This window comes from Lissotriton helveticus, chromosome 1_1 (assembly GCF_964261635.1).
Source record: "Lissotriton helveticus chromosome 1_1, aLisHel1.1, whole genome shotgun sequence".
NCBI classification, from domain to species: Eukaryota; Metazoa; Chordata; class Amphibia; order Caudata; family Salamandridae; genus Lissotriton; species Lissotriton helveticus.
In genome coordinates, this window is record NC_136057.1 from 1,425,116,980 (window position 1) to 1,425,141,077 (window position 24,098).

General features: G+C 44.5%; 1 protein-coding gene across 1 annotated transcript in view; it reads right to left on the reverse strand.

Moving 5' to 3' along the window:
* Positions 1-24,098, reverse strand: part of CACNA1A (calcium voltage-gated channel subunit alpha1 A) — a 1,120,700-nt gene that overhangs the window by 274,889 nt on the left and 821,713 nt on the right. Inside the window, exon 36 of the mRNA XM_078685323.1 lies at positions 7,984-8,111. Coding sequence (XP_078541449.1) covers positions 7,984-8,111 — 128 coding nt within the window. The remainder of the gene's footprint in view (positions 1-7,983; positions 8,112-24,098) is intronic.

A 24,098-nucleotide genomic window follows, 5' to 3' on the forward strand; every position in this document is an offset into this window, starting at 1 on the left:
TCCTTGCCCGGGACATATTCCGCTTTGAGCGTGATCCCTTGGAGCACGAGCCAGTTCCAGATTCCTTGCGATTCGCGAGATAGAGTGAGCGAACGCGTCCCTCCGTGCTTGTTCAGGTAGTGCATCGTCGTGGTGTTGTCCGTCCTGACGAGCACCTGGGAGTTCTGGATACGTGGCAAAAAGGCCTTCAGTGCCAGGAAGACCGCTCGCAGTTCTAGAAGGTTTATGTGGAATTTCTTCTCCTGCTCCGACCATTTGCCGCTGACTTGGAGGTCCTGGAGGACCGCTCCCCAACCTTCCAGGGATGCATCCGTGGTGACCACCATAGGTGCTGCTGGGAGGAGGAAGGGTAGTCCTTTCGACAGATTCCTGTGATTCATCCACCATTGCAGGGTCTTGGACATCTGTGGTGTCATTCTCACCGTGTCGTCGAAAGAGCCTGTACTTTGAGTCCATTGGCATGAGAGGGCTTCTTGCAATGGGCGCATCCTGAGGCGGCAGTGTGGGATGAGGAGGATACAGGACGACATCATGCCCAGTAGTGATTTGAAAGTTCGAACTTTTATGGTCTTTCTCGAAGCCACGGCCGTGGCTAGAGATACGATCTTGTGTTTCCATTCCTTTGAAGGAAATGCTTTTACGCATTCTGTGTTCAAGGTCGCCCCCAGGAAGGAGATGCGTCTGGTCGGGGTCATGCAGGATTTCTCGAGGTTGAGAGTTAATCCTAAGTGCAGAAAGAGATTGGTGCAGGCGTTGGAGGATGAGGTCGCGCCTGTCGCTGAGGGAGCTTTCACCAGCCAGTCGTCGAGGTAAGGGAAGACCTGGTGACCCATTTGACGTAGGAAGGCTGCCACAGGAGAAAGGCACTTCGTGAAAATCCGCGGCGCGGATTTGAGGCCGAAGGGCAGCACTTTGAATTGGTAGTGGCGTCCTGCCACCTCGAATCTTAGGAATTTTCTGTGCCCTTTGAGAATTGGGATGTGGTAGTAGGCATCCTGGAGATCTAGGGATGTCATGAAGTCTCCTCTTTCGAGGATGCCTAGTATTTCTTGGATCGTCACCATCCTGAACGACTGACTCTTTAGGAAAGAGTTGAGGGCTCTGAGGTCCAGTATGGGCCTCCACTTTTTCCCCTTTTTGCGAATAAGAAAGAAGCGGGAATAGAATCCCTGTCCTCTTTGAGACGAGGGGACCATCTCGATCGCTCCCTTCGTCAACATCGCAGATATTTCCAGGAGCAAAGGCCGCAGGTGTTTGTGTGGCAGTTTGCGTGGCGGTGTTGGAGGTGGGATGGTGATGAATTCCAGGGAATGGCCGAATCTTATTAGTTGTAGTACCCACCGATCTGTCGTTATGAGATGCCAATTGTGTAGGAAATGGGTCAACTTTCCTCCAATTTTGAATGAGGGAGATTGTGGCGGGACTGGCTGGAGCAATCGGTCACTGGCGTCCGCCAGTGCCCCTCCTCTGGTTCTTTCCACGGAAGTTCGATCTGCCATACGAAGATTGGCGACTCTGCTGTTGCTTTTGCGGGTACTGCGATTTGTTTTGGTATGAATATGAGGATCTATTCTGGAATGACCCCCTGTAGGAGGGTTGACCTCTGGACCTGTTGCCCCGAAAGGACTGGTTTCTAGCCTGCAGCGTACCCAGCGCTCTAGCCGTATCGGTGTCCTTTTTGATGTTCTGGAGCGCTTCATCAATTGTGGCTCCGAAAAGATGTTGGCCGTCAAAGGGCATGTCGAGCACCTTCGTTTGTACTTTTTGTCTAAATGAAGTAGCCTTAAGCCAGCCCTGGCGCCGCAGGACTGCAGCTCCAGCTAATTGGCGAAAGCCAGTCATGGCTCCATCAATGGCACAATCTATGATTTCCGCTGCCGAGGCTTGACCTTCTGAGAGCAGTGCCTTGACCTCGTCTTGCATAGTATCAGGTAGCTCCTCCAAATAAGGGACTATGTCTTCCCACAGTTGGCGATTATAACGTCCCAACAGAGCTATAGAGTTGGCGACTTTGATAGTCATGGCTGACGTAGTGGTAAACCGTTTCCCGATGGTATCCAACTTTCTTCCCTCTTTGTCCGGTGGTGCTGACAAGGGAGAGGAAGGGTTGCGGGAATTCTTCTGAGCCGCCTGGGTCACCACTGAATCTGGTTTCGGGTGCCCATGGAAACGAACTGCCGCCTTGGTGGGAGCTTTGTATTTCTTGTCCAGCCGTGGAATCGCCGCCGGTATGGAGGCCGGCGTAGCCATCAGTTTCTTTCCCTGGTCCCAGAGAAAGTCTATAATCGGAATTGCTTTAGTGATCTTTTTTGTTTGTTCTTTAAAATCATATAAGAAACATTCCGTTTCCGTTGATTCCATGTCCATGTGGAAACGCTTTGCTGCCCGTTCCACTAACTTATGGAACCCACCAATGTCCACTGGCGGAGAATCCGACTGGCGAGGTTGGGGTGAAGCTGGGGAGGGCGCGACATACTCGTCGTCGTCGTCCTGATCCGTGCGATCCTCAGGGACTTCGCCTTCTTCCATCTCCTCAGCTTCCTCCTCTGAGGATTCCACTACTTGAGGTGCGACTGCCTCATTGGAGGCCTGCGGAGGTGGTCGCGTCTGTCGTGGGGCTGCCGGTGGAGCAGATGTAGCCGGCGTTGGGCCCCTATCCTCAGCAGCCCGTGCCTCCGGGAAACGCTGCTTGTAGTCCTGGATGAGAAGTTTAAGGTCATCCACGATGGACACAGGAAGGCACACCATTGGGGTCACTTCCGTCCGTACATGCGCTTGGAAAGAGTGTTCCTGGTAGGTAAACTCCTCTTGTTCCTCATCAGTGCTTTGGCATTTCGCGTGTAGGTCGGAGATGGACATAGCTTGAGTCGTAATTTCCTCTTCCGATTCCTCACTCTGGAGAAAGTCAGAAGGTAAGTGGCTCTGCACTTTGCTTGGGGATGTCGTTTCCGGCGTGATCAGCTTCTTTGGCAGTTTGCGCGGTGGTGTCGGTGGGGGCTGCGTCCATGACGACGGTTCCACTAGTTTGGACTTCAGCCATGGTTCCGCGTTGTCCCTGGTCGTAGACGACCCTGCCGTCGACGGTTTCGTCGTCGACGGCATGTTCTCCGTCGTCGGTGGTTCAAGCGACGAGATTTTCGTCGTCGTCGATGTTTTCGTCGACGACGCGGTTGTCGACGACGTCTTCGTCGACGACGCACTCGTCGATGATTCATTTCTCGTCGACGATTCATTCCTCGTCGACGTCTTCTTCGTCGACGGTCTTGGTGACGCGTCTTCCGTCGACGGCGGGCTTTTCGTCGTCGACGTCCCTGGTTTGGTCGTCGATGGGTTCCTCGTCGACGGTGTCATCGTCGACGATGGGTTCCTCGTCGACGGTGTCATTGTCGGCGGCCCCGATTTTGACGTCGATGAGCTCTTCGTCGACGGGGTCGTCGTCGTTGGCCCCAATTTCGTCGTCGATGATGTTTTAGTCGACGACAGTTTCGGCAGTATGACAGATGGGATGGGCCTACCTGCTGACGACGATGATGGGGTGGTCGTCGTCGATGCAAGGACTGACGACGCCGTCGTCGTCGACACCGTCGTCATCGTTGTGGAGACGGCGAGTGGCGTCACAGCTCTCTTTTGCGTGGAAGATGGCGCAGGCTTGGTGGATGAGTGCGCAGGCTTCTTAAAGGCATGAGAGCCTGTTGCAGACACTGAGGAGGTCGTAGATTTAGCCTCTGAAGATTTCTTTTGCATCTTCATAGGAGGAGTGTCTGAGGGGCCAGGGGGGTCCCCCCTTGGCCTCTTGAGGGAGACTTCCGAAGTCATGGAGAAGCTGCCCTCTGAGGACACCACATCGTCACTCTGTTTCAGCCTGTCCAGCCAAATGAGAAGTCAGCCTTCTCTATCCCTCAAGGTCTTATTAGGGAAAGTGCGACAGATTTTATTTACAGTCCTTGGGGACGTGGTCCGGATAAAGGCAGTATAAGCACAGGTCGTGCTTGTCCTCCACATGGAGCCTTTTCTTCCCACATGAAGAGCAGGCCCTGAAGAGGGCTTTCTTCTGGGATCCAGACATTCCGTAAAAAAGGCAAGGAAAGACAGCACTTACTGCAAGAGAAGAGTCAGAAATATCTCAGTTGAAGAATATGAGAAGGCAATCCTGTCCAAGTGAAAAAAGTAGTTGTAGAAGATATCCTGAGGAGAGCTCAGGCTGGAGACTCCCTAGCACAACGTGCGGTAGAAAATCTGAGAGACTGAGGCTCCTGCAGGGAAGGTTCTAGAGGGAGGTGATAGCTGATTGGCTGGCTCTAAGAGTTTGGTCCTTTTTGCATAAGGACAAGGATAGGCTACTAAGGTGAGGCCCTTAGGCCTATTTTTCTTTATGTATGTCTATAGGACATTACTTTTCTATATACCGGAGGCTCCCGTCTCGACGACGGGGAATGATTCAGGCATGTGAATCTATGAAAGACACCCCTAATACTGGATAAATATATATATATACATACACGTGTGTGTGTGTATGTATATATATTTGTACTTAAGTACTATTTTTCTTTTTTTCAATACTATTCAGGTATTAAGTACCCATTTCATAAAATCAAAGACGTTCAAAATAGGATCAGTCAGTGGAGAAATATATATAGCTAAATTGAGATGTGTTCCAGGTATTAGGAATCTGGAGACCCTAAAGAACAAAAACTACTCACATGAGTTTTGTACAAATCATTAAGAAATGTTTACCTGCAGGGTTTATGTGACACATGCTTGTTTCTTTACTGTTCAGAAATATAATTTCTTTTATCAAGGAGACAACATGGTTTGGTTCAACAATGCAGTATCCATTGGTTGTTCATGGAAAACTCTCTCTAATCAATATATGTAAACTGTGTCTCGGTCAAGTCACAACGTCTTCTTTGAGCTTAGTATTTTGAAGGGGTTATCTGTGTTTGTATTATCTGATATCGCACCATTCATATAATGATGCACTGCACCTTCCCTCTACTCCCTAGGCCCCCAAGCAGCAGTATTTCCCCACAGAACACAAGTAAGGGCACTCACCAAAAGCGATTCCAAAAAGGTTTCTAAATAAAATTAGTGAGAACTCCTTGTTGCTAGTGCTAACCCTGTTCAACATCTTTCTCTCCATTATTCACTCTTTCAAGATGTTGACAGTCAGTTGAAATGAGCGGTGCTGCTTACGATGGGACTGTAAACAGAACTACATGTAGCAAAGAACTGGCAAAAGTGTGAAAACATCATCTAATGCAAGCATGAATCGGAAATGCATAGGACTAATTACATTTGCAGACTAAATTGGAATTAAGGTTGATTAATGAATCTACAAGTGTGCTTTTTGTTAGCATGTTCAAGTTGGGCTGAGTTTTGAAAAGATGATTTTCTTTATTATTTGATGCATAGGATTTTCTCATTTACATCTCAAGAGATGTCCTTAAAGCAAGAAATGTATTCAGTATATTTAAGAGATATCTCTTTGAGACAAAGCCAGCAAGTAAGGTGCTTGCAGTTACTATAGCAGAGCTGTTTAAGTGCTAAGTACAAGGTTGCTATCTTACATTCTTCTTCTTAATCACAGTGCCACAAACGGTGCACAGACTTGTGTGTCTTCTCACATGAGAGGTTTTCAAAGGATTATGCACTCGGTGTTAAGGAACTGCATCTCTCCGGGTCAAACATACCAGGTTAGATTTGCTTTTGTGAAGTAACGCATTGTAGAGTCTCTGGTGGAGCAAGGCTCTCCTCATATTATTTGTTAGAAAGTTGTATTTAACCCATGCACATTTTCCTTCAAGGAGGGGAGAGGAGTTGGCCTAACAGCTAGGGCTGTCGACCTCGAATCTGAGGAACTGGGTTTGAGTCTCGGCAATGACGCTGAACGTCCTGTGATTCAGGGCAAATCACTTAATCTCCCCGTGCCTAACAAAAATGAATGTGTCCTCGTGTAATGCAACTGGTGCTATGTAAAGTGCTCTGATACCTGATTCGGGTCAAGTTCGCGCTATATAAAACTCTGTAAAATAAATAAAAAGGAACTGCTCTGGTCTAATGCCATGATGGGCCAGTGGCTCTGAAATGCCAGAATGGCTTGGGCAAGTAGTCACTTGTCAGCCAACTCTAACTTAACTTATACTGCAAATGGGGTCTGGACATTTATGATATCTGTGGAGGCGGTTTATGTAAACTGGATACTGATCCAAAACCCTCACATTACACACGTTGCCAAAAACACCCCCATAAACGAATATATTCTGATCACAGCCCTACCAGTCAGGTTTAAAGCTGTGGCTATAAACGAAATGCTCGAACCACAGAGCCACCCAATCTCTAGCTTCACAAGGAGAGGGCGTGTGGTCACTTAAAGCATAGCATAACAGATGACCAGATATTCCAAAAGCGAGTAACATCAAGACTCAAAATAATCGAAAACATTCTGTCTGCTTCCTAAACGGAGGGGAGGGGGGGGGTTGGAGAAGTAACTCAATGGACACTTTACAAACCGTAGCCTCCCTCGACCAGAGATACAAAAATATACTTTTGTATATCCGCCCACAGAGATCCCTCCCATCCCTTCCTAGATAATAACATGACATTGTAAGATGTAGGCACAGATACATCCACACCCGCAGTAAATATACACCCCCAAAAGCAGGCATTGTAGTTATTAGTACTTTCATTGGATCGCCTGATGGAGAAAAAACTAACATTAGTTAGTAACAGAGACAAACAATGGCATGTGCTTTTTAAAGAAAAAACTAGAAGGAGCAGTGCAAGCCAATGGTACTAAGTCCTGTGGACTCGCTATGAAAGAAAGAGTCAGACAGTGGGTGGGAAGAGGCACTCTACATTATGGAACCACTGAGGGCATGAGATACAGAAAAATGTCATTGGACTCTGCACGACAGAATCAGTGATAGGGTGAGTGACATAAATAAACCGCAATGTGGACTGCATTGGGGAATCATTGAGGAGTGTATGGAATAGAGAACTCTACCTCAGGGAATCACTGAAGCATGAGAAGCACATAAAAGTACTGCATAAAATGAAACACAAGGGGCTCATCACTGGAGGACTAACGTCATGTGTGAGGGCTAGTGATAGACTGCTTGGGGGGGTGGTGGTGAGGCACGGCATTTGTCAGGGGCAAAGGGTAGTGATTTACAGCAGGAAAAAAAGCATGGTGATTTGAACTGAGCAAATATATTGAGATCTGGGCCAGAAAGCGATAGATCAAATTTGAGCATCCGCATTGGGGAGTTGGGGAGAGATCTAACGCACATAAACAGATGCAATGGTATGAAACTTTGTGCTCTGTAATGGGGATTTAGTGAAGTGCAGGAGGGACAGAAAAACATTACATGGTGGGCACTCTCATCAAGGAATGATTGTAAGATATAAACATGGAGGACGTTGCAAAAGGTCATCAGATAGGGGTGTGGGATACTGACTTATCACATGAGTAACTCTCCACCGACAATCACAAAGGGGCAAGAGACAAAGACACATTACATGGGGGTACCTGCGTTAGGGAATCACTGTGACATAGAGGAACCAGAGGTGCACATAGAGGACACTGTGACTGTTCACTGACAATCACAAAGCTGGCATAGGGAACATGTTTAACTAAAGCTTACGATATGAAAGCCGTGGAGCCTTGCAATTGGAAAATGCTGAAGTACAAGAGGGACATGGATACCCCACATGAACTTCTTTGCATTATGCAATCATTGAGATGTGTGGCCGGCAGGGATATGAAACATGGGGGAGCTAAGCGTTGGGGAATCACTGAGGGGTGCAACATTCAGAGATACTTGAAAAGGAGAACCCTATAAATGGGACAAACCACATGATAAGAATACACCAGCTGATGTTTAACAACACTGAGGCAAGAAAAATCTTGGGAAAGCCACCTAATATTTTCTAACCTAGTGGACGCGAACAAAACATTTGCTTAAATAGGTATCAAATTCTTACCAGGCCGCAGGGTCATACTCTGCCCAGACTCGCACATACTCATCCAGGTGGTGTGGCCCGAGGATAGACGAATCACGGGTTAGGTACTCAAAGTTGTCCATGATGACAGCCACAAAGAGGTTCAACATCTGCAGCAACAACATTAAGAAGAGCATGGAGGAGAGGCGGGAAACGAAAGAGTGGGAAATTTACAGAGAAAAAGATAGTCCGGGAGGCAAAGAGAAAGAGCAGATAGAAGGAGAAAGACAGAGGCGGGAGAAAAGGAGAAAGAGGGGTGAGGAAGTTAGAGAGAGTAAGATAAAGAGAAAGGAGGGAGAGCAGCGAAAAAGGTATGAGAGAAAGGGACAGAAAAAGACAGAGGGAAGAGGGGAGATAGAGAAAGTGAGATAGAGACAAAGAGAAGGGAGGACAGAGAAAAGAGAAACAAATGTAGGGGAGAATGACAGAAGAAAGAGTAAGAAAAAGAGATACAATGAGTGACAGTGAGAAATAGGGAGACAGTGCGAAAGAGAGCGAGATAGTAAAAAAATGAGACACAAATATGAATTAGTGATAGATATATAAAAGGGGATATAGAAATAAGGGTCAGAATAAGAGAAACATGAGAGATTGAGACAGAGAGGGAGAATGCATGTGTGAGAGAGAGGGGGTAATGGAGAGAGAGAGAGAGAGAGAGAGAGAGAGAAAGAGGACAGAGACTCAAAGAGAGGTTAGAAGTGGTAGGTTGAGAGACAAAACAAGAAAGAATGAGTTGTGCAAGGCACATAGAGAACACATGAATGTGACTGTATAATCAGTAGAAACAATAAAAATACAGTACAGAAAGGATCTGAAGATTATGGAATAGCCACACAGATATACAATACACTATGTCTACATTACACTGGGACTCACACATACAATCTATTTCACTATCCTTTAATTCAACAATGTATAAGTATTTCCAGCGAAATGTTTGCATCACAATAAACAAATATTGCACCTACAGTGTTTGCCTTCACTCCCGTAACACATTGTAGGGTACTTAAACCATATTCAGAGGAGTCCCACTTTTAAAATAGCACTAAGATCAGATTAATAAACAAATATATATATATGTGTATGTATATAAACATATATATATATATATAAACATACATATATATATGTATATATACACACACACACACATATATATATATGTTTGTGTGTGCCATTGTTAGTCCTCTTTGCTTCACTCTGCAACCCAGTTATGTTTCCCACATAGTTTTCCCAGCTGTAATAACTCTCACATATCTCATACCAGTGTGCCTGGAAGATGGTCACCGCGTACGCCTGTAAAAATGCATACACTTGGGGCACCTGATTGGATTCATCTCATGTTTAGATTAAGTGGATGTTATCTCTCCTTTTAAACCATTAAAGATAAACAAAAAGATATCAATGTCCATCACTGACTACATCAAGGTTCAAAAGTCTACTACCGATACCACAATGAAACTGCCCATGGATGCTAATCAGTCAAACTCAATAATCTACCAAACTTCCTCCGGTCCACTGCAGATGTGAAGACTCTCTTCAACACCTTCAACAGAACCCCAAGAAACCATTTATATTGTAACACCTAATTGAAAATATGATCCTCCAAACCTAATCCCTCAATACCATGGTAGATGCAAGAAATCAAAGAGAACAAATGCATCATACGCAGACAAGACACATCTGGTGTAAACAGTATGACATATCGGAAAAAAAAATAAAGTATAAAGCTAAGCTGGCAGAATATAAATTAGTCTTTCGAGCAGAAAAAACAGCCTTTTATACACAGATGACATCATCTCTCAAGTCTTCTAGAGATATTTTCAGACTGATTGATACTTTACCTAACCCATCCACCTCGGGCCATCATGAGAGCTCACAGGTCTTCTGCGATGGAATGGCTAATTATTTTCATTCTAAAATTGTCAAAATGTACTCCTCTCTGGAGAACCTTAATACCATGTTTCCTAACGATGACCAACATATCAATCCTTCAGCTAATAGCCTCCCCCGCATTATGGAAAGGGACCACTGCCTCACCGCCTTCCTTCCCCTTTCAAATGAACAGACCAACCAGCTTCTAGAAGATATTAAATCAGGCTCCCTTTTGGAGTCATGCTCCCCAAAGTTGATGAGGCTAGGCAGGGAGATTGTTGTACCCCATCCCATCTAACAGAGACTCTCAACTTAGCCATCAATACAGGATGCTATCCACTTAACTGGAAAACAGCAGTCATCAAGCCTCTAGTAAAAAAAGTCAATCTGGTTCCTACAGACTTTATAAATGATTGACCCATTTCTTTACTCCCGGTACCGGCCAAGATTCTGGAGTAACATCATAACTCACAACTGAGTGGTAATTTGGAGCAACATCAACTATAGGATCCTTCTTGGTATGGATTCAGAATCTGCCATGGGTCGGACTCTGTTTTAATAACTGCAGTAAATAATATATGCATTGTGGTGGATGCTGGGCAAACCGTGCTGTTGATCTTACTGGACTTGTCTTAAGCATTTGATACCATCTTGCTAAATAAGTTGATCAACAGGCTACAAGAAATAGGGGTCACTGACTGCATTGAAGCTGCTGGCTTCCTTCTTGACTCATAGATCACAAAAAGTTACGATGGACCAATTCTACTCAGACCCAATCCCACATTTTTGTTGAGTTACTCAGGGGTCCTCCTTGAGACCTACACTGTTTAATATATACGTCACTTCATTGGCAAACCTGGTTAGATCTTTTGGGCTGAAGGTAATATCCTATGCAGATAACACAAAGTTAATTGTGTGTATCACAGAAGAGATACAGGACACAGCCACCAATTTTAAAACCTGTATGAAGTCGGTGGCTCTCTAGACGAGAGACAACTACCTTCAATTAAACGTCAACAAAACTGAGGTTTTGATGTTTGGTAATCATCATCCCGAACTGACCCACTCATGGTGGCCAGAAACATTGGGATCATGGCCTTCTATGGCTGAATCAGCAAGACATCTTGGTGTCATGGTGGACACCAGTCTATCTTTCAACCACCAGGTTAATAGGACTGTGTCCTCTTGCTTTTGGGCCATAAGAACCCTCAGAAAGATATTCCCATTTCTTTATCTTGCCAAACGGATGCAAGCTGCTGTATCAATAATTATTATCAAAGATGGATTATTGCAATGCCCTTCTTTTAGATACAAATAGGGCCTCCATCAATAAAGTACAATTGGTGCAGAATGCGACAGCAAGACTAGTATTAGATGTTCCAAAATAACATTCAATTTTGGCTGCCAGCAGGAAATTGCACTGGCTCTCAGCAGAAAAAAGAATTCTATTTAAAGCCTTGTATATTGTGAATAAGGAACTACACAATTCAGGACCAGAGAGAATCAGGCGCATCCTTCACCGATATGTCCCTACCAGACAACTGTGATCAGCCACTAAAAATCAGCTGGTTGTCCCGAGACATAGGCGGTCACGATGGGGAGGAACAGCTTTCTCAGTCGCAGTGGGCAAGCCATGGAACACTCTTTCTCTATCCATATCTAGCATAGAATCACATCTCCCATTTCGCAAGGCCTTGAAGACCTGACTTTTTGCCTTGTAAATCTGATCTTTGAAGAATTGCTCCTACCAGATAGCTATAACTGTTGCAGTGCCTTGACTTCTTCGGATATATGTTCACGCTATACAAATTTGTCATTCATTCAATCATTCATTCAAGTACATTAATGAAGTTGAACCAAACTCTTAGACAACCTCAGATTTCTCTTAGCACCCTGTTCTGCATGTAGATTCCTCTTCATCACTACTAAAGCTATCCCTATGAGACCTTCATCGAAGGAGTGAGCAACAGAAGCAAATCACTCTTTATAATTTTCAAATGCTGCTTTAATCCAGTCCCAGAACCTGTAATTTTGCAAGTCAACAAATAAAACGCTAATAATCACTTGTTTAAGAATATCAACAACATTGATAAAATGATATCTATATCCCCAGTATTACCAACTACCCACCACTTCACCTCCCAAGTATCCTACCTTCAATCCCTTGACACATGCTGAATGCTCCAACATTCTAAAATCCCTCAGAGCAAACTCCTTTCAGGATGATATTCTACCTTCAGATATCATTAAGTGTCGTTGAAGAGATTCCCTCATATCTCACATCAACATTGTCAATACTCCCAAAGTCAAGAGCCCTTCCCAAATGACCCTAAGACAGGACAGATCATGCCCTCTTGCAGAAACCAACCCCAAACCCAGAAGATCCCACAAATCTGTTCTTATTGCCCATCTACCATTCTTACGAAAAGTCATCAAGAAGCAGGCTCTACCCAACTACAGGAGCACATCAGCAGGAACAAGCTTCTACAAAATTATCATTCTAGCTTCAAACCTTGCAGCAGCGCGGAGGGAACCACTCTTCCCCTACTGAATTAATGACCTAAACAACTCATTTCCTCCACCCTCTGCTGGCCCTCTCTACAGCTTTTTGCATGGTGGACCATAATTATCATCCTGGAACTGTGTCTGAGTGGCTCCACCACTGTCCTGCAAATGTTTTCATACTTCAATAATTGCCATCCTCTTCCCCATCATCTCCCACATTCACATCGAACCCCTTGGATCCTTGCTCAGTGACTACAACATTTTCAACTCTTTATTAGAGACCATGGATGTACTGGTTCTTAAAATCTCAAAGTTTACCATTCTAGGTGCTCTTAATGGTCACATCAATGAGCCCTCCCTTACCACTTCAAAAGCAGAAACACAAACACTGAATACCCTGGGTTTTGATCCTAAAGTGCTTTCACCTATGCACATAGCTGATCATACTCAAGACTTCACTTCTACTAATCTCAAGACTATTCCTGTTTCCATTCCTGCTCCTATGCCTTAGTTAGATGAATTGCTGTACTTTTAACAGCTGACTCCACCGCTCCTCTACTTAAAATAATTCACCCTAACAAGCACTTTAGAGTTTCAGCTAATATGAGCTCTTTTAATTATGCAACTGCTCTTAGTGTTAAGAATGATTTATCATCTAGCGAACAGATATGGCAGCAGATCATTTTAAAAACGGAATTTCTTCTGTTCTTGATTCTATTGCTCCTTTGAGGCAACTTACATTTTTTAGAAAAAATACTTTTGGCTCACTGGTTCACTGGTCAAGAGATAACAAATAGCTGTTAAGTGTGACACAGGTTTCTGCCAATTTTCCAGTATAGGCTCAGTCAGAGCCTCATTAAATGGCAATAAAGGCTCTGATGACAAAGAAGAAGAATGTAGTGCCACTCTCAACAAATTAGACTTGAGTTCATTAGATGGAGGAGGCTATTCCAGCATCTCAGCATCCTTCCTTATCATCGAATGGTACGATGTGACCTCAGGCGGAGGAATGCCCTTCAAAGGTAATAACTCCCATTCCAAAGAAGTGTCTAGGCCACTTGCTACTTCCAAACCCTCAAACTCTGGATCAAGAGACACTATTTCCCCCTCTTCTAAATCTGGATCTCTTTCACCAAACAAGTACTGCTCTTCTTCCAAAAGCCTCTGCACTTCTCTTTGGGATCACTGCTTTAACATGCCCATTGGTGAAGCCAGTTCTGGTGTCAGTGATGCCCGCAACAGTGCCGGTTACTTTGGTACCTATGTAGTGGAAGCCAGCAGTACTGGAATCGAGTGTTGTGACACCAATGCGGACCCATCCGATGTCGGAGAGGGTGTAACCGGTGCCGGAGACTCCTGACAGCACCTTATCCTGGCAATGGAGTCATCTTCCTTGGTGGCGGAGGAGGTTAGGATACCCGGGTCATCGGCATAAATGGCAGAAACAGAGATGCTGATACCGCATCAGAAAACCAACCAATAAAAATTAAAGCGGGCCCATGAGGCCCACAGGTAAGCCACATGTGAGTGGTTGCCTTGCTAAAAATGCTGTATATAATATTTAGAACATTTGAAGGGTCAGCCCCTGGAGCCAGGAAAGATGGATACTCATGCTCCTGTCGAGAAGGCAAAGGCAGTGGTGGAACTGGACGGGGTACTGGATTCACACCAGCTTGGGTTCAGGGTGCTCAGGCAGAGTCAAAGGTATTGGACTCGAGGGGGACGCCAGAATGTCCACTGGAGACAGAGCCTGAGACACCTCACTCCTATCTTCATGAATCTTCGAACACGGGGACAGCGACCTCGGAGAGTCATCTCTTGAAGATCGACCCCTGGAACTATGATGGTGCTTCTTTTTGTGCTTCCTCGTCGATGACTTCGAAGAATGGGGAGACAGCAACTCTGACTGAGGATGAGACGTCCTCTCATCTCTTTCTTTGCCTTGGCCATAAAGAGTTTCAACTCCCTCTCCTTTAGCACCTTCAGATTTATATTCTGACATGATGAACAGGCGTCGACATTATGGTCCGAACTAGGGCACTAAGGACAATCTTCATGAAGATCGATATCTGACCCTCACATTCCCTGCAGGGCTTGAACCTAGGCTTCCTTGTAGGTGCAAAAAATGTCTGCAACAATGTTGCAATTAATTGGAAAAAATGTTGCACAACTCCTACACTATGGAGAGCCAAGAAAAAACCTTTACGCGTTGAAGGAGCGGAAAAAAGGGAACTGATGTCAGCACACTTAAGAGGGACACTTATGGCTCTGATTATGTCACGTTGAGTTGTGTGTGGAGCCTTGGGCATTATGACGACCTTGTCGACGTGGGGGGAGATGGAAAGAAAAGTTTCTATGGAATGCTGGTGCAGTGGGATATTCAAAAGGTGAGAAATCTACAGGTAGATGTATCCATCAGAATTTAAGAAACCAATATGTAACCTACCTCAAAATGTGAGTTGCCTTCTGTATACAAGCTTGCTCCACTAATTATTGCTAGAGGAAACTCTGCCTATTGAAAATGTGATTCACAGATTGTTAATCTTGCATTTTCATCAGTAAACCCTTTCAGCCTCCGACTGACATGCATGAAGAGTTCTTTGACAGAACATGATACAGTAGAGCTGATAATCACTTGTACTTGGCCGCACATGGTGACTGGATTTGTACTACCCCAGGCACCAAAGGTAAGATGGAAGATTCCTAGTGGGGAAGCTTGGGTGGAGGATGGCCCAGCATTCAGCTCAGTGATCAGTTCAGGCAGTGTTCAGCTGAATTCTACATTTTGAAAGATAAGCTGTGTTTAATATTTGTACTAGATGCATTTTGTGTTTAAATTAAGAATTGTCACCTGGGCAGGTCAAAAGGAATAGAACTAGACTGGGAGTGCCAAGATTTAGGAGTTAAAAAGTTTGAATGAAATCTGTGGTATAAGGACAGGAGTCGGAGGTTCGGCACAACCTCCTGAAAGCCTACTTCAAAACAATATTACAAGCCCTGGTCCTACTCATTGGTCTCCCTGGCACTAGTACTGCACATTTGAAAGACATCCTATACCCTATGGCATGTCACATCAGGGTCTGGAGAAACTTTAGCACACTACCCTAACTCTGAAGGAAGTACACTGGCTTCCACATCAGTCCTCCATTCGCATCTCATCCAAGACCATTAGAAAAAACATACCAACATACACAACAAATAAACATGCAATTTCCCATAGATAACACTACACTAGAAACAAGCACATCACCAGACTCAAAACCAACAGACTTAAGAAAGCAAAACTCAGAAGACAGACTTTCTCCATCTATGCTCCCATAATATGGAATAAAATGCCCAGTGACATCAGGACAGTTTCACCCTTCCTGCAATTCAAGAGGAAACTGAAGACCCAACTCTTCATTACCCCAATACACTAAAACTAGATGTGTGGTTTACCGACATTAATTCTCCTGCGAGGAATCCTCCCCAGATCCATCAGCACAGAATTGCTCTATACTGCAAGGATGGAACTCAGAACATCACCAAAAAGTTTTTTGTCAATATAATTTCTTTTTACTAACTTTCACATTTTATAACAATTGCATTTAAATAAGACAAGGAGAAAGAACAGTAAAGCAAAGCAGCAAATGATGCATGTGTTGTTAAAACGTTTTCTATATTGAGTTGGGCTTATTCCACGTCAAAAGGAACAGCTTTTAGGCTATAATTTTATATCAGCTTTATGTAGGAGACACATGCATCCCATAAATGTCCACATACATTTATGGAGGATCAATTGCTGGAGAAAAAGTTACTTAACTTTCGTAAGAATATTCCTGGTGGATACTCAATCCATCTGCATATGCTTCACCTCTTGAATATTCCTCCAGGTGCTTGACTGGTCTGAAAAAAAAACTCTCTCCTGATGTTAGGGGGTGCCGGCCTCCTATTGACACCGGAAATTAGATGCCACAGGAGCCATAAAGGTTCCCCCACCGTCAAGACAAAGTCAGTTTCCCCTCCATTTTTTAAACACCACTGAAGCAGGAGGATGCAAATGAGAATAGATTGTGACATGCAGTGCAACAGCATGAGAAATTGACTATTATCACAGAGGCCCAAAATCATCCATCAAAAAACAGAAGGTGGGTGGGATCGATGAGGAATCTACAGGTAGGTGGAGTATCCACCAAAAAAACTATTACTGAAGGCAAATTTTTCTTCTAATAGATACTCCTGCCTGCAGATTTCTAACCTCTTGTATAAAATTCCTAATCAAAAACACCCCAGAGATGAAGAACTTGAAGGATTCTGTAGGTCACATCAGGTGAAATGCAGACCTCACCTCTGAATCCAGACAATAACGCTTTGTGAAGGTTTGGAGGGATGACCAAGTGACTGCTTGCAAATGTCGCCGACAGGAATCTTCCTGCCCAGATAACACGTCGAAGCTATGTCCCTTGTACAGTATTCCCAAATGCCCTCCAGGGGCTTCCTCTGGGCCACTGTGTAGTACATATGAATAGAAAAGATAATCCATATGGATATGGGGCCAGATGTACGACCCTTACAATTTGTGAGTTGCAAATTGCATCGTTTGGCGACTCGCAATTTGCGAGTTGCGAAATGTAATTTACAACAGTGTCTCAGATACTTTTTGCGATTCCTAATGGGGTAGCAAATTTCATGCCTCATTAATATTCATGAGGCAGGTGAATTTTGCAACCCCACTGGGAATGACTAGCACTCACAGGGATGGTGGGCTGCTGGAGTCAGCAGACTATTATGAATGTGACAGCTTTTTAAATAAAACAGGTTTTGTTTTTTAAATGCAACCCGTTTCATTAAAGGAAAACGGGATGCATTTAAAAAAGAAACATGAAAGTTTCAGTTTCATTTTTTAAGAGTAGGCAGTGGTCCATGAGACCACTGGCCGCTCTTAAAAAATATTTTTGCATTCATTCACAAAGGGTCCCCTTCTCGTTTGCGAGTGGCTTACCACCTACTTGAAGTAGGTGGTAAACTGCAAGTGTTTTGTGACCGCAATTGCGGTTGCATAACAATTGTACATTGAAGTGTGAGTCGCTATTAGGAAGAGATGTCCTTGGCACGCCACTTCCTAATAGCGAGTCACAACCCATATTTTGCGAGTTGGTAATAGGTTACTGACTCGCAAAATAGGGTTTGTACATTGGGCAGACCAACTTTGCGGTCGCAAACAGGCTGATTTACCATTTGCGACTGCAAAAAACGGTTCTGCATCTGGCCCATGGTCTTTTTCTCCAACCACTATTTTCTTCATGTTGCCCTTATAACCAATGAAGAGCTGCTTGTCCTTTCGGAATCCCTTTGTGTGGTCAATATAAAAACTCACCACCCTCTTTGGATCCTGCCCTAGCAACCGTTCCTTCTCCTTTGTTAGATGAGTTGGGAGTAAAAAGTGAAGGGAGAGTGACGAAATGACCTAAATGGGAAAAGCAGCTCTGGTTCTGAGTACCAACTTGTCGGGAGGTAAAAGGAGGCCTGAAGCTCAGTGTTTGCAAATACTGAAGTGCCAAGTTTACTTATTGGCAACATGAACAAACATCTTAAGAGTCAAGAGACGTAAGGGACAACTATGTAAGGACTCAAACGGAAGCCTCATAAAAAAGATTAACACCAAATTTATGCCCCACTGGCACATAATAAATGGAGTGGGAGAAAACATGTTGGTCAGACCTTTCAACAACCTTAAAATAATGGGGGACAGTTGGTCTGGGAGGCAAAGGAATGATAATAAGGCATTTAAGTACCCCTTCACTGTATCCACAGCACATCCTTCCTGGGCCAATTAAAGTGCAAACTGGAGAATGTTAGACAGCTACACTGAAGAGGACATTCTGGTGATCAGCAGACCAACCAACAAACCTTTGCTATCTTCCGGCATAAACAGATTTGATAGGAGAACGACGACGAGATAAGATCAAATTCTCATCATCAGGCAACTGGAAGGCTGTCAAATGCCCCTGCATAATCTCCATGCATGAAGGTGTAAACCTGGAAACTTGGGTGGTGGACCTGCCCGTCTGACTGGGAGAGAAGATGGAGCAGGGCACACAAGGAGAAATGTAGTAGATCTTCGTACCAAACCCTTCTCAGACAATCCAGAGCCACTAAGATGACTTGGGCCCAGTCTTGGCGGATCTTCCTCAGAAGTAATCACGGGCATGGGCGGAAATGCGTAGTGAAGAGGAAAGCTCCATCTCAAACAAAAAGCAACCCCAAAAGTTCCATACACCAGGACAATCGAGGGAACAGAACTTTGGGAAATGTGAATTGGAACAAGTGGCAACGAGATCAAATGGGGCATGCCCCATCGATCAGAGAGGCTCTTCACAACTTCCAGGTGGAGTCACCACTTGTGTTCGGCAAGAAGACACAATCTCAGATCGTCAGCTCTAGTGTTCAGTATACCCACCTTGTGATTCGCACCAACCACATTCCATTAATGTGCACCCAGGACCAGAGCCTCTGTGCTTCTCGACAGAGAGACTAGAACCCTACTCCACCCTGCTTGTTGACATACCCAATCACGGTTGTATTGTCTGTCAAGATCTGGACTGACTGACCACAAAGGGAAGGGAGGAATGCTTTGAGCACCAAGGGAATCATCCTCAGTTCAAGCAGACTGATGTGAAAAATCAGCTCTTCAGGGGACCAAAAGCCTCTGATTTACAGCTCCTCCAGGTGATCCCATTCCCCAGAGTGGAGGCATTCATAGCTAGTCATGGCCAGAGGGGGTTAGAAGGGCATCCTTCTGGACAGGTTCTCATACCTGACCAGGCAAGCTCTGCAGCAGCATTCCTTGAGATCACTCTGGAGTCTGCCAGATCTCCCCTGTGTTGGAACCACTGCCTGCAGAGCCAGCACTGAAAAGCATTCATGTGCCGGCGAGCATGCATGACTAGGAGAATGCAAGAAAATAGCAGACTGAGCAGACTGAGCAAGCAGAGGACATACAGGACTAGAATACGAGCACCTTCCTGAAAGCACATAAGCAGTGCGTGGATACCCTATATACACTGTGCTGGTCGAAAGGCTTGCATCAGGGTGGTATCCAGTACTGCCAAGTAAAGTGGAGGTGCTGGGAGGGCTCCAGGTTAGATTTGGGCACATAGATGGAGAAGTCCAGATTGTGCTACACTGCACCATCTCCGAAGTTCAGGCTTTTAGGAGCCAGTCATCCAGGTAGGTGAAAATGAGAATTCCTGACTTTCTGAGATGGGTCACCACCATCACCTTCATGAAGGCCCTTGGTGCCAATGTTAGGCCAAAGGGGAGTGAGCTGTGCCTATCGCGAATTGCAAGTACTTCTTGTGAGAATTCAGGATTGATATATTGAAATACACGCTCAGCAAGTCGAGTGACATCACCTGTCTCCCAGTACCCGCGCATGAAGAACTCAAGCTAGGGACAACATATTGAAATTCTCTGGCCGAAGGAAGAGGTCCGAGACCCTGAGGCAGAGTATCGAACAAAAAACGCCATCCATCTCTGGAACAAGAAAATACCAGGAGCAGCATCCTTTTCCAAACTCCTGCTTTAGCACCAACTTCACAGCTCCTTACTGAAGCAAGGCTGCAACCTCTTGCTGCAGTAGAAGGTTTTTCCTGATAAAGGTCCGAATGGAGAGGGGTTTGATGGAAGGGTAGGGTACACACCCTTTCAACAATATGAATGACCCATTAGTCCAAAGTTAAGGACATCCAGGCCTGTGGAAAAGAGGACACATTGACTGTTGCAAAGTCATCCTGTGCCCTGGGCACCCCGCAACTTTTTGATGACTGACACTGGTGGTAACTGATATTGACTGACTCTGGGCTCTGCCTAACCAGGCCCAGGGCCGGTGCTATGCTGAAGGAGACATATTAGAATACAGTTAAAACACCTAACAAACACTAGGGTACACTATGGTATGGGGGTGACCCCCCTGTAATTGGCATGACCTACCCCCTAAGCCCCCAGTATCTAATAGGGCAAGGTATTGAAACTACCTAGAAGTCCCCAGTACCTTGGGGCATGGCAGTTTAGTGGCCAGCAGCTTTTTCTGCACTTGCATGTGTGCACTTCTGAAGCCTGAGGACAGTTTAAAAACAGCCCTGGGTGCCAGTACTGCTTTTAAAAAGTAAATTGTGCCCAAACTCGACTTTGGTGGAAGGGGCACTTAAAATGGATAACCTACAATGTTTCGGCATATTAGGGACCCCCAGAGTCTCCCCTAGGCATCCCCGGGTTGGGGGCTCAGTTATCTATAAGGTACACCCTTATAAAATGAGTTTTTATATGCTTGGGTAAAGTGAAATTTCACATTTTACTCCCACATTGTGGTAAAGTGCTGCTCAAATTCGACTTTGATGCTAGGAGCACAGTAAAGGGAGAATCTGCAATATTTCTACAGATTCAGAACCCCTGAAGTCTCCCCTAGTTGCACATGGGGTGGCGTTCCTGTAGATATAAGACAAGTACTTATAACATATGTTTTTGTAAGTCCTGGTGCTGGAAAAATGTTTCCAATTGCAAATCCCTTGTTACATAGGTTAACATGGTAGGAAGTTATTGATTAATAACTATTGATAGGAGAGGACTAGAATGGCTATTCAAAGACTTCCCAGAATGGTAGTCATAAATCCAACAATATCATATTGTTGAATTTCTCCTGAAGTGTACCTACAAGAAGTTATAAGACTTTCTTGATTGTAAGTCCAAATTCAGCCTTCCAGTGGTCTGCCCTGATTGGTCAGAGTTAAGTGGATTAGCCAGCCTGCCTTGAACAGATGATAAAGAGCCAGTGGGGTTAACCAGCTCTGCTGGGAGGGCAGTGTGCTGTTCCATAGGAATGCCAGGCCAGGGGGAGGAGTTGTAAACCATGGTCTTCAAAGGCAGAGGGATGGCCACAGTGTCAGTTTCCACTCTACAGGTTTGACCCCCACCAGAACTAGGATTAGGGAAGGTATGCGCATATGGTAGGGGGAGAGTCTATGGAATTAAGCCATCCTAGGGGGTATGTTTAGCCAGCTCTTACCTCCTTGCTGGAAAATCAGCCATTATGAATTTGGATGACCTCCTTCATGACCCAAAGAACTTGGAATAAGTATCTGAGAGGGGCAGAGCCCTCCAGATCTGCTGCTTGAAACTGAAGAGAAGCAGAAAGGTCTGTTACGCTGAAGATTTTGAAGATCATTTCCAAAGGCCAGGACTCTGAGTTTTTGCTTTTTTGCACCATTGGAAACTACAGCCCTGTGGATCAAACCTACTTCACAAGGACTAAAAAGTAGTGGACTCCCTGCAAGCTACAGGTTAACAAAGCTCACCTGGACATCCCCACAAAGAATTCCCAGCCTAGAGTACCAGTGGATTTGTAAGGGTGTTGTTCAAGTGGATTGCGGAATTGAAGTTTCACACTTTCAATGACCCTCTTGGAGATTCCAGAACTTTGGATTGTGTGTTGAATACTCTGGGACCTGCAAGCAGAACTTCAGGAAGCAGTTCTAACTAGACCCCGCCTGCTGAAGAATGCGGCACAGCACAGTTGTGAGATTCTCCAGAACAAATTCCAAAGGTGTGTCCCTGTCAGAGAAAACGAAATGACTAAAAGGGGCACTGTTGGTTTCTAAGCACTAGAAAGTGACTAATTAAAAAAAATTCATATCTCTGGTTCCGTACAGTTGATTTTGTTCATTTTGATGTCATTTAAAAGATAAAAATATTACCTATTTTTATAAATTGGTGTTGGATTTTTATTTTGTGTTGAGTCTTAATTATTTACTGAAATGGTGTTTTTAAATGCTTTACATACCTGTCTTTGAAGTTAAGCCTGTCTGCTCGCAGCCAAACTACCAAGGGATGAGCATAGGAATAATGTTCTAAGATCTATGCTGAGTTGTACCATGTGTAAGTGGCCTTATTGCCAGTGGCAGACCTACATTTGCCCCTACCAATAACCCACTTTCCAACATTGGCTCCAACCGGTTTTAAGTGCCACAGCAAGGGCAAACTAGAGCTGTTTACTGCTGGTGACTGGGAAGGGGGAGAATGAAATGACTGTCTGGAAAGGGCCTGGCCTCTGTCATCCCACTGCCCATGTACTATCACACAGTAGACTCCTCGGCTTGCTGCTCTGCAATGACTGCCTGGCACTGGTAAAAGTTGAGCACTCTTCTGAAACCACAAACATTTTGAAATGCCTAGTTGTTTTTCTTTTGGGGTTTTACAGCAAAGGATTGAGAAGTGGCCAAGCTGCACTGCTTTGTCTCCCAAAAGCTTGACTTTCCACACCAAAAACCTTGAAGAATTTCCGAAAGATATAATCTGTGAAAAGCTCTGGACTGTGTTGAAGGCACAGAAAAAAGAGAACTGGTGTTGACTTAAAGGTGGGGGAGTTTTATTAACATTGTAACAGAGCTGGTGCTCCCTAACATCAAGGAAGAACTATGGTAGAGGTTTTGCCACACCCGTCTAGTACCTGAAAGAATATTCAAGAGGTGAGATTGAGGAATCTGCATGTAGAAATATCCATCAGAACTATTGTTACATGTAAGTGACTTTTTATTCTTCAGTAAGGTATCCTCTACAGACTCATAACCTTAGAACTGAATACAAAGCAGTGCCCGAACATGAGAAGTAGGAAAATAGGTTGGGCTGATAAGGAAATAACATTCCAAATAGACACTTGTCCCACCTGGGCATAAGCCCTAGTATCTGTATCTAATAAAATATATGAATGGAAGTATGCATAGATCAAAATATAGCCGCTTTTAAAAAACTCCAGATGAGACCATTCTGAAATAGCACTGCCATGCTGTCTTGCCTCTGGTCTAGTGCACTCGTATGTGAACCAGAAGTGGACCACTCACCTTGGCATAATATAACTGAACGCATTCAGCTTCTTGCTTAGAGAGGGTTTGTTTATTACCCTGAGCACAGGAGACCAGCAACTGTCTTGTCAGTCTAATTGATTTAGGTAAATTTCATACTGTATTACAAAGCTCTTCTAACACTTAGAAAGTGAAGACCACATTCTGCCAGAATTCAGGACTCTGAAAGAAAAGCTGGCAAAGAAATGGACTAGTTGAAATGGAAATCAGAAAAAACTTTATGCAGAAAGGCAGGAACAGTTTTAAAGAAATGCCTATCATAGTGAAAAACAGTAATAGGCTCATAAATTGAAGGTACCTGCAACACACTATCCCTCCTAGCCGAGGTTATTGTTACCAGACAGGCCATCTTCCACAACAAAGATTTCCCTAAATATTTATTCTCCCATAAATTGTACATAAAAGGTACCTTAAAGAAGGAAAACAAGCCATGTGACTGCCTGTAGATAGTAACAGCAAACAAATGATTGCCAATAGAGCCATCCTGCAATCCTGCTTTGGCTAAGTGTGTAAAATATGGGGCCACAGCCTCTCCTGACACTTCAGAGGCTCGCAATGGTGGGCTTCACATCACATACAAAGCTTCTCCATGTCTTGGAGAGACATAAGCTTGAACAAACATCTGTCAAAATATCCATACACCACTGCAAATGCTAGGCAGTCAAATAAATCTAGCTCGGGTCATGATGGTAAATTCTGTTTTTACATCATGACAAGTCCAATCCAGATGAAAGCCTGCAGGTGATGCAACTGACATCATTGGAAAGTCTGGTACCACATCTGCCTCAGTTAAAAGATAGAACCGCCAGGAACACTGTGAAC